This window comes from Rhinoderma darwinii, chromosome 9 (genome assembly GCF_050947455.1).
Source record: "Rhinoderma darwinii isolate aRhiDar2 chromosome 9, aRhiDar2.hap1, whole genome shotgun sequence".
NCBI classification, from domain to species: Eukaryota; Metazoa; Chordata; class Amphibia; order Anura; family Rhinodermatidae; genus Rhinoderma; species Rhinoderma darwinii.
In genome coordinates this window covers 56,619,148-56,631,364 of record NC_134695.1, presented here as the reverse complement: position 1 = coordinate 56,631,364, position 12,217 = coordinate 56,619,148, and the positions used below count along the sequence as shown (strand labels likewise).

Genomic DNA, 12,217 nt, shown 5'->3' with positions numbered 1-12,217 from the left:
GTGAATGGTCCACCAAAATGGGAGCATATTTGGCTTTCCATTTTTGATCCTAGACCGTGGGCACAAGCATGGGATTCTCCCTCTGACATCTATATGGTCTATAAGTATTTGCCTGGACTGTTTCTTTAACATTTTTGCTGCCGGGGCGATTTCCATATTTTTGACCTATGCAAAAATCATACCAGCATACTCACATATTTTCTAAAAGCAGACACTTCTGAAATTGACACCCATCACTTTACACTTATGGGCGCCTTCATGCAATTTTGCATCAAATCATAACATTTTGTAAAAAATGCAAAACGACTGTGGCTAAAAGTCTGACCCAAGCTGAGCCGGAAAGGCACAACACCTACTAAATTTACCAGCTCAATATATACAGAGTCAATACGTGCTACTTATGTCTGTCCACATGTACATATCTTCACAAGGAAGAGACCAAAAACTCTGCGATTCAGATGTCGGTAAATATCCGAGTCACGGAGTCGACAAATGCTTTGAATAGGTGCAGGGGTTGACTATGTGCAACTGCTCATCATCTCAGTAAACCATAAGGGTATGTTCACGCGGCTTATTTTCGGCCGTTTTTTAAGCCGTAAACGGCCAAAAAACGGCTGGAAAGTCGAAAGCAGAACGCCTCCAAACATCTGCCCATTGATTTAAATTGGAAAAACTGCGTTCTGTTCCGACGTGGCGCTTTTTTAAAAACGCCCACGAGAAAGAAGTGCATGTCACTTCTTGAGCCGTTTTTGGATCCGTTTTTCAATGACTCTATAGAAAAACAGCTCCAAAAACGGCCGTAAAAAATGCTGCAAAAAGAACGCGAGTTGCTTAAAAAACGGAGCAGGAGCAGTTTTCCCTTGTACAGGGGGAGATGACAGTAACCGGCTGTGTGATTTTTCTTTCTGCTGTCACTTGCAGTTTAATAAGTGGCTGAATAGGTGATCGCGTGCCTGAACGTAGACGGAACACTAAATTAGCATGGAGCTGAATGTTTTCATTGAATGTTCTCTTCTCTACGTGGATCTTCCTTTTGATAATTAATCTGGAGAATTATGTGGGTAGTGTTGGAAACTTGCCAGTGAAGAGGTACATTATCTGACTGAGGTTCCTGAGTTCACCTCTGGTTTCTGAAATATTGGACAAAAGACAACTTCTCAGCGCACATTCTCAGAAACCGAGGCATGCGATAAAGGCAACACAGGAGGAATTCCGTTTATAATGAGTTTCCCTGGCCATATGGATACATTTGCATAGTTCCAGACAATCACGTCTTTGTGGCATGTTGCACAGCTCCTTCAATAGATAATTAAAGATGAAACAGAAATAGATTTTTATAATGTTAAAATATACAGTAAGCAACTTAAATATTATTACAAGTCAATGGGATGATTGATTAACATTACTTACCACTGAGCCATACATATTCCTAAAGGTAGATAATCCTATGTTTAAGACTTGAAGAGAGTCGCCACATTGGAGTTGAAGCTTTGGTGACAGAATGGCCTCAGAATAACAAAATAATTTTACAGGGTGGAAAACATTGATCGCCTATCCTTCGGATAGGCCATTAATGTGATGTGATTGTTGGGGTTATGACCCCTGGGACCTCTAATTGAAGAATAGCGGCTCGTCCATACATGCGCCTGTGCCTGGTACTGCAGCTCGAACCCATCCAGTTGAGTCCATTAGCTCCACTGAGTCATGTTACCCCTTTGTACCATTAATAGTTAAGGGTTCCGGGGGTCGGCCTCCCACTGATCACTACCAGACAATAGACTATCAAAGTTTTTTTCCTGAGAAACACTTTGATGGACTTTTCGGATCTTAGTGGCCCAAGAGAAAGGTCTTATTGGTAGACATCATAACTGTTACTACAACATAAGACCTGTATTGCAGCTATATTCCATAAGTTATTTTGAGACTCAAAATCCTTACTGTGCTGAAATTTGGAATGCTATTGTAACCTAATGTAAGGTTAGAGTTGGGTTCCTAGGTCTTGGCTTTTAGCCAGACTAGCAGCAAACCATGCTGCCTGCATTTAGTGAGCCCTCATTGTAGCTCCAGCCCTGCTCCATGCTAGGAAACAAATGGTGGGGAGCTGGTCTTAGAGTCCACTGTGCCACAGTTTCTTTAGGTCCCAGGACGATATGTACATACAAACGTGCCGGGGGCCACAGTTACTAGGGCACAGTTTGGGTACTGCCCTTGTCAGGACGGGAGCAATTTTCAGGAGCACAGTGAGAGGTTACAGGTCCAGATTAGGGCTAGATTCGGAGGACCTAACCTTGGGGCTTACATCCCCAGGACTCGGATGCCCAGTTTGTACTGGACAATTGCAACATAAGATCTCCTTAATAGGATCCCCTGGCTCCGGTACCCCAAGCACTCTGCTACCCTTCAGGGATTCCGGTAAGATCAGTCCAACTCGCAAAAAGTGTGGACTGCTGGTTTCCTTATACTTTTCAGATCTGTTGCATAATCCGAGGGTACCTGATATGCACTCGGTGCCTTTACCATGTAGGCAGTTTGTTTTTGGTCTAGGAATGTTACTTTTTCTGACTCACCCTTTTTTATGGTTTTCAACCCAGTTTGGTAACTGTGCATCTTTCACTTTCTGGTAATATTTGGTGGATTTTAGTAAATTCTGATTAATTTGTTATGTTTTATATCCCACAATTTTGCTTCTATTCATAAATAATTTTTGGAAGAGCTGGACCGATGCGGCACATTGCCAAAACTTGATCTAATTTACACCTCTTTGGTGTTTTGCTTGTCTTGGATTGGAGAAGCATTTCATAAGGATTGCTCAGGATTAGGGCAATGAAGCTTTAGTCATAGAATGAATGTTGTATTATTTTATTACCTTATGTAACCCCGGTTAAGCTTGGAGAAAAAAAACTAAAATTCCCCGGTTTGAAACAAGGATCCTCTTGTCTCTCTCAGATCTCAAAGACGAGGAGGGAAGTTCTAATTTTGTGTCTACTACCCAGACTCCCATTTATTAAATGTCGAATGTCAGCAAATGTAAAACAACTGTTATTTGGTTGGATGAAATATAACTGCATCATTGGATTATTTTTATGGAGCTAAAATTGTTATGAAATAGTATTTTCACCCTTCAATATGTCCCCTATGACTATTTTTGCATATTTATCCATCTAGGTAGCACCAAAGATTTTCTGAATTTGTACTGAGCTTATTTTAAGGGGTTGTCTGAGATTAGAGAAAAGGGTCTGCTTTTTTTCTCTTCCAGAAATGGAACCACTCATGTCCACGGGCCTTGTCTGATATTGCAGCACTAACCTGCAAGCTAACAGCCATATATATACCAACATATTTTGCAGCACCATACAGGGAATGCAGTCACATTAGTCCCTGTCCACAGTGGAGCTAATGGTCTAATTTCTCACACACAGACCGTACGGTCAATTTAATCCACTTAGCGAAAGCATGTTTTGGAGGAAACCCATGAGAACATGAAGAGATGCAAATACCATGGTTATCAAAAGTGTAGCTAGGGGGATGGGGTGGCAATGCATGTGCCCGGGTGCTGGGTACCAGGTAGAGCACCAACAAGCCTCTCTGCTTGGACAGGGTATTTAGATACAATCGTTTGGCAGTATGGTAAGAGGTGAAAGAAAGCCTAGTTACGACTCTGATGCATATGTTGCCTTGGTTGGATTTAAACCCAAAGCCAAGGTGCTGCAAGGCTACAGATAAAACCTACTGCACCGCCATGTTTCCTTCAGTTTTATAGAAATATGCGTTACGCTATTAAATCTAGATAATTGGTGGATAATTCTTGTGCGCTTGGAAGTATATGAGCTCAGTTACAAAGCTGAAATATTGCTTCTGCAAAAAAGGGATTACGCTGAGTTTCTCCTTCTTTACTAATATTATTTGATGACCATAAATTTGATGTTGTTTGAAAATTTCCTCCTGAGTGGAGAAAATGCCATTTGTTCGTGGTAATTGAATTTCTAAGCGCTTGCTCTGTCACTTTCCAATATGGGCTAAGTCAATTGGAACTTATGATTTCATTGCTTTCTGTAGGAAAGTAGTATGTAAATTGATCGAGGATGTGTTTGGAGAAGGCGGTTTGGAAATGGAGTTGGCTATTATTTATCGTGTTATAGCTGCATCTGGTCGATGAGGTCCCGTGTCACATCCTATTAGACAAAAATGAGGACTGGTTTCACCCCCGTAGGGTTTATTTGTATATAGAATATCTTCATATCTGCCAGTTCCATAGCTATTACTGGTTATAGAGCTGAGATATGTCAATGAGAAAACATTTTGATTGGAAAACCTCAACTCCCAGGATTGGCGAAGTAGTGGGTTGGCAAGGCCGTCGTGGATGACGTGGTTCGACTGACAAACTTCACTTAGAAACTACCAATTATTGTAGACAAAAAAAAGAAGGAATTGACCACAAAAAGGCTGCATTCACCATTGCAAAAAAATTTTTTTTTTATTTTTTTTTGCAGTGCTCAATACCTTTAATCTTTGTAGGTTTTAGTTTGGCTTTTACATTGTTTTTTATTTTTCTTATAAAGAAGGTGGACAAAATATTGTCGGCCTGTTTTAATTTGTTAGTGGCCAGGTAATAAGAATTCCATAGATGTTAATAGAAAATAACGCAAAACGTAAGGCGTCAGTAGTAATTTTCTAGGCACATTGGCCACTTGGCTCCTGGAATTTTTTGAGTTCCAATAAGACTGTATATATCTTTGTAAATATTTTACTTCTTAAAAACTAAACAGACCTCTTTAAAAGATCCAAGCAAGGAGGCAAGCAGAGGGAGGGCCAATGATGTAAATCCCTTTACAGAATATTTACAGCATTTTCCAGATTGGCCAAAAGAGTTTTTAAAGAAGCTCATCTTCATATATCCTATGCAATACATGGCCCCAACCTCGTCACCCATTTGGGATTTTTAGGCCCATAACATAGGTGAAGCTGCACCCACTGACTCACCATTTTTAGGTTGTCAAGTGGTCTCTGGCGGAAGGTCACTCTATATATTCCCTGTACTCCAAGGAAAAAAAAGGGAATAATGACAAAGATACAGGGTCAAAAAATGGAATCCTGTTTCCCTTGTGTGGTTTGTACAGGACAATGGATAATAGAAGAATTGACGAATTTACCCGTTACAAAAATAATCTAAATTTGCTGCCTTTGTTCGGGCACTGTCTAGGGATTCGTTTTATAAGCCCTACCCATCAAGTAACTCCACATATAAAAGTCGCACACCGCTGTGTTAGACTTTTCATCAAAGAATATTGGACCCACAATCCGTATACCCATATCCCCGCACCAAACGCCCATTTTTGGATCATTAAGTGATTGTTGGTGCAGCTAGTATCTATTGTTATGCGAATTAACACCCCCGGCTAGATGGAACCACGCTTCCTCGGACATGATGCATTGCATAGGGTCCAAATGGCCATCTGCAATCATATCCAGTAGCCACGCGCTTGTGTTTATCCCTCTTCATTAACTCTTGCACATCCGGTATGGCTTCAGATGAAGAGATTTCAGTACACATCAAAATGTTGTTCTGTTGACGTGCACCTGCAGGGATAAATTTCGTAACGATTTACCTCTGGCTGCTCATAATCCTCTCCTGAATGTCTGCATTTTTTTTTTGGCATCGGCCACGGGTCCTGTGTTACTGGAACGGGAAGGTCCAGGAATTGACCAGCAAAAGAGTCCTATGTTTCTGAGAATAAGCTTGTGCGTACATAAGCCACCACTGTCGCAATCGTTTGCTGAATAAGATACGGCATGTTGGACGCACTCACGCACAACATTGCCGCCCACCGTGAAGAGTACCATTCAACTAGCAGGCAAGGATACAATGTTCTAAGAAATTGCGCTGTTTATAGAGTTTGCAGCTACCTAATCTTAGGTATAAGAAGAGACACAAAATAAATCAAGAATAGGGTCTTGGTTTCTTTTGTTAGGGCTCATTCAGATCAGTGTGTTCCGCGTCTGTGTGCTGTCCGTTGAAAATTCTGACAGCACACAGACCCATGCAAGTCAATAGGGCTATTATAGCATGCGTGATTTTTCACGCAGCGACTGTCCGTTGCGTGAAACTCACTGCATGTCCTATATCGGTCCATTTTTGCGCACCTTGTCGCTCATTAAAAGTCTATGGGTGCATAAAAAACACGGACAACACTCGGACGACATCCTTGTGCTGTCCGTGTTTCACACACCATTTGTTAAAGAAATGCTGAGAAATAAAAAAAAAAAAAAAGTGCTCGCAGAGGAGAATCACGGACATGAAAAACGGATGCCACACGCAAAGCACAGTGATGCGGAATGGAAAGCACACTGATGGCATACGGACATGAAATGCAGGAAATACAGTCCGTTTTCTGCGCACGCAAATCGGACACGCTCGTGTGAATAAAGCCTTAGTGTATAGATTTGTTATTTACTTTCTCGGAAGTATAAATGGCGCATAAAGGCCACCTTCTGTATTGGTCTTGTGAGATAACCCGTTTTTTTACCGTTCCAACCATCTGTTGTATTGTTCATTAGCTGCAAATGGCACCATCTTTTCTATGAGACTTGATGTAGTTGAGATCTGTACGGGCACGCGGGTTGAACTGCTGGCACTGCTGCCACTGTGTCTCTTAACACTCAGTTAACATTAACGCCTCAGCTGCTAGGCCCCATGAAAATTAATGAAGCCTGACGCGTAGGGAGTGAAAGGTCGAAGCCTGAACTTCCGCTGCGCTTGTGCTGTTTTGTTGTCTGCCACAGTGTTAACAAAAGGTGGAAGACTCATCTTGCTGTGCCCGACACACACTCTTCACAGGAGCTAATTCCTCCTCCCCCGCTCTCTATTAACCCTGGGACTGGATCAGTGTTACACCTCAGAGATTCCACATCAGAAGACAACATTTCATGGTGCTGTGGAGGACTAAGGAGAGAGAATAAGACGCTTCTATACCTTACGAACTGATATAAAATCTGCAGACTCTCATAGGGTATAACACGGCAAGGCCTTTCGCATAGTCAATATTTTATCGATATGTTATTTCATTTACATTTTGGGATTTACTAGAGTTTCCTGGGGAATGCGTCTCATTGACATGTTTTTTTATTTTTTGGAATTTTACTATATTTTGCATTTTTCTATTTTATTTTTTATTTATTTTTTATTAACCAAAATCAAAAAGTCTTTTACATTCCCATGCAACTTCAACGTAACCCTATGGGAAAGAAAGTTGCAAGTGACCTTGTGAAATTCGCTAATATTCTAACATAGACATTTTGTAATGGATTCAGGGTTACTTCCCCCCCCCCCCCTCCATAGGGATACATTGATTTAAAAGAATCTGACCAGTAATACTCTATCATTCTATGTTTATTGGTGACGATCGAGCAATAGCAAAAAAAAGCATCCGAATATATTCTATAACCTACCCAGACCAGGCAAATGTCTGTCCTTTAGGCTTATGTTTCCCATACAATATTTTCTATGGTATATAGGCTTATGATTCCCATACAATATTTTCTATGGTATATATATTTTTTTCTTGCTATGAAAATAAACAGAAGTCATATCTAAAATGTATTTTTTTTTTGTAGGTAGGGAGTGACTCAATTGTATGGTCAAAACTATTTTTTAAAGGGTCTTAAAAATCTAAATGTCAGAACCTTGCTCCTTTGATGATTTTTTGGGGGTTATTTTTGGGAGATTACGTATCCATTAGAATGTCAGTAAACCTATTTTCTGTTATCCGCTTCAATATATAATTTCACGTGCATGATACAAATGTGTGTGGAAGTCCAAATTCCCTGCGGTAGTCCTGTGAATCTGTCAGCAAAATGTGTTATGACCAATTGTGATCTGGGGCCTATTGATTATAATTGGCAGCCCGCACTGGCAGGGAAGGACATGTATATGATTTGAACAGTGTGTTTGTGCTCATATTGTATTAGCCGTCTCTGCACCCTACAGCCAGAAATGCATTACTTTTAATAAAACCCAATAAATAGTTTTACGGATACATTTTTACTATATGGAAGTTTTCACCCGAAAGGTACTGATTGTCCTTCTCTAACAGTCTCCCGGGTCCAGCGAATCTCCTCTGTATCCTTTAGACACCTGCCTTGGTGACCCACCAGGCATGGGTGCTCGTATGCTGGCAGCATTTTTAGTATATATAACTAATATTAGTTAGGTGAGCATATTTCCACTTTTATTTTACTTTGTCTGTTACGGAACCTTTTTACCCTATGAGGCACTGTTTGTCTCTTTTTTTTTTTTTTCTCATGTTTGTAGTTGGCTTTACTGACTCTTACAGTTACACTGAATAATTTCTGTATCTAAGATACCTCAACCGAAGAGCTGCACTTCTGAAAGGGTACTTTGTCCTCTCTTCACGGCAAGGGCTAGAGTATAGTTCATGCAGTGGGAGTTGGTGAAGTACTGATAGATACAATAGATCGATATGATACGTACGTACATTAGATATGGTAGATACTGTAGATGGATAGGACCCATAGATCGATAGGACCCGTAGATGGACAGGACCCGTAGATGGACAGGACCCGTAGATGGACAGGACCCGTAGATGGACAGGACCCGTAGATGGACAGGACCCGTAGATGGACAGGACCCGGTAGATGGACAGGACCCGGTAGATGGACAGGACCCGGTAGATGGACAGGACCCGGTAGATGGAAAGGGACCCGTAGATGGAAAGGGACCCGTAGATGGAAAGGGAATCGTAGATGGAAAGGGACCCGTAGATGGAAAGGGACCCGTAGATGGAAAGGGACCCGTAGATGGAAAGGGACCCGTAGATGGAAAGGGACCCGTAGATGGAAAGGGACCCGTAGATGGAAAGGGACCCGTCGATGGAAAGGGACCCGTCGCTGGATAGGACCCTTAGATGGATAGGACCCTTAGATGGATAGGACCCTTAGCTGGATAGGACCCGTAGATGGAAAGGGACTCCTAGATGGATGGGACCCGTAGATGGATGGGACCCGTAGATGGGTATGGACCGTAGATGGTTATAGACCGTAGCTGGGTAAAGAGGGTGGGGTGCGTAGATCGAGTAGGTGGATAGATGGAAGAGAGATAGACAGTACCTTTTGTGGCAGTGTAATGATGATACATATACATATTATTATTCTTTCTCATTGTACCCTGTAACTCTATTCAGACTCATATTTGAAGTAATACTTTTAGTTTGTAACATGCATCATTTGTATTCGCTATACACACTTCCAGTCTAGATTACTTGGACTTGGCCAAATGTAATTGTAAGAAGTATTGATTGTTACTGTAATCATTCTCTGCCTGTGGGCTCCCTGCAGTACATTCGGTCAAGTTAATACAACACCTTCTTATAGCACAGAGTATTTTTTGGTGGTTTTCAAATTGGCAGATGTAATTATAAAGACGACCAACACTTGTGAGACATCCTTGCAAAAAATATTTCACCTCTAAAAAAAAAAATGTAAAAATATTTAAGGACATAGAAGCTGTTTGAATTAGGTGTGTTTAGAGCGTAAATTTAAGGAGGTAACATTTCAGCGTCTCTCTCCTCTTCCTATAATAGCTGGCACACCATCCGCATCTCATAATGACTGTAGGTGGAGTGGACTATGAATCTAGTTTTGGTTATTTTATAGTTTGTAGAATATTATTAATAACATTTCTCTAATCCATCATCTAGTGACCCACCATGGGCCAAACTATCAAACACTAGAGATTTTTTTTTTTACATACACAGATAAAAAAATTAAGGAACTTGTCTGCAATAGAAAACATGTCCTATTATGACATGTTGAAAGGTCTTCTACTCTATATGCTAGAGCAAGAACCATGTCAAATCTGGCTCTGGAGATATCTAGTGTCCATCTAAATCATGGTACACTTGTTGTTTTCTTTTGAGGTCTATGCCTTCCTTCCTGTAGCGGAGACGCAATGAGACCTCCAATGATCGCCAAGTCTTTCGGGGAAAGGCATTGTTAATTGGTATTGTCCAAACTCGACAGCGTCGATAACTTGAGAGGAGATGATTTCTCAGTCTCTCTAACACTCAGAGGATCCTATTGCATGTGATTTACCGTCATATTTCTCAAACATATGTTCAAGATCCTTAAGACACTTTGAATTTTGTCTTTCATGATGGGGTGGAGCTTGTTTGTCACAGATGTGCGTCATTTATTAAAGATGAGCGGCTTGCCTAGACTTGGCGTGAAGGTTTTCTTGTTTTACAATCTGTAGTACTAGCGATTTCTTTCATGAGGTGTGAGACACAGGAGTACTTAGAGGTGAGGACCATGTCTGGTGCTGGATAACGCTACCATATCGCTTACCACTTGGGGCAGGAGAAGGGGGTCTTGGGCTGGAATGAGAAGTCTTGGTGCTTGTTTGGCCTTCGACTCTATCGCCTTTCCATGATCCTTTGGGCAATTCCCCACAACCTTGTTTGGGTTCTGTAGAATTTGGGGATTCCTGCACATGTTCTCACCACCTATCAAAATAAAGAATTTAGTCAACCTGGGCGCTGCCTCTATAGTATGTACATCCTTGGTGAGAACAATTAACACGTTGCAGACATTGCTCAATTGAATAACCTATTTATGTAACTTCGGCAACAGCAAAACTTCAGGAAAATGTAAAGGCCAAAGAACATTTGTGTGCCAACCAATACTCTAGAATTCTGATGTGATATACGTATGCTATGGTTTTTAAGCAGAGGAGTCTTATTTTTGTTTATCTCTGTTCCAGCCTATTGAGGATCCAAATTCTCATCTGTTCTAGGTGAAAAAAAAAATATTGGCTGAAAAACAAAAATGTATATGAATGAATTTATTATTGTGCAGTAATTCATGATGCATTATAATGCATTTAAAAAAATTGTGAAAAACTATTGACGTTTAAAAATAAAAATAAAAAAATGTATTACATTGTAAAAAAATATATGAAAAAATGGTTAAAATTAAGTTGTAAAAAAAAAAAGACATTTGATTGGTGTCATTTTTGTCCGATTTTCAGTGATAGTATTTTTTGTTCTTCTTTTTTGCCTTGTAGGATCCTTACCATACGAATTTAAAATAGTGATTGCAGGGAATCATGAACTTACTTTTGATAAGGAATTCATGGCAGATCTTGTTAAACAGGATTACTACCGCTTTCCCTCAGTTTCCAAATTGAAACCTGAAGACTTTGATAATGTGCAATCACTCCTCACTAACAGTATTTACTTGCAAGATTCAGAAGTAACTGTGAAAGGATTCCGAATATACGGCGCACCATGGTGAGTTACCCTTTGAATATTGTTATCAGCGGCTAAGATTACTGTTTTTTTCGTCTGCCTAGTATTGTTATGTGCTATATATGCAGTGGGTGATGATGTGGGCAGTTAAATTTTAGTTTTTTTTAGGTAGCTTGTTCACACTTTCTTGAATACGACTTATAAAATGTGCTACGTTTCCTGTTCTGTTCTTTGTCTTGTTAATCTGGAGCAAATTCAAGTGTTGAGTTTAGGTATATGAGCGCATGTTTATAATATCGTATTCTAATGGTCTTCATGTTTGTTTTTACATGTTTTGATTCCCCCCAGATCTAATAGTAGCCATACTTTCCTGTACTATTCAACGGCTAAGACTAAATAGAAGTGCATGACCACATGTCAAATGCCAACCCACTAGAGATTGGCCCCAAAACGGAAATATCCATTGACCAAATATATCCTATCTTGTCCAAACATACCATCAGTGACTAGGTATCCTTCGGGGCAAGGCCATGTGATAGTTTTGCCCTATACAGGATACTTCTAGTCTTTGTCCACTGTTCTTCTTATAACACTTATTATTTTCAGCCATATTCTTATTTGACTGCACTTGAAATGCAAATGTCTTTCACATCAAGTGGAGACTGCACTTTATGGGCTGAAACAATGTTCTTCACAATATACACTGATTTATACGTAGCATCATGTAGGTGCTACATATTCATGAGGTACTGGTGCTAATATATAAACACTCATATCAATCAAAAGGGCTACTGTAAAGGATCTGCCAGGCACTGCGGGGTTAACTCCCAGAACTAATCAGTCAGCACCTGAGAATACATCCCTGAGACTGACTCCTGCTTCCACCATTCAGGCTGGCAGGCTTAGGAGTGGGAGAGCCTATCGTAACCTGGCCAGACTCAGCTAGCTCCCGCCCT

The 12,217-nt window shown here is 40.6% G+C and overlaps 1 protein-coding gene across 2 annotated transcripts in view; it reads left to right on the top strand.

The window, feature by feature from the left end:
- MPPED2 (metallophosphoesterase domain containing 2) overlaps positions 1-12,217 on the top strand; it is a 128,450-nt gene that overhangs the window by 46,028 nt on the left and 70,205 nt on the right. For both annotated transcript variants that reach the window (XM_075837007.1, XM_075837006.1), the window contains one exon: positions 11,078-11,303. In XM_075837007.1, the coding sequence (XP_075693122.1) occupies positions 11,078-11,303 (226 nt within the window). The remainder of the gene's footprint in view (positions 1-11,077; positions 11,304-12,217) is intronic.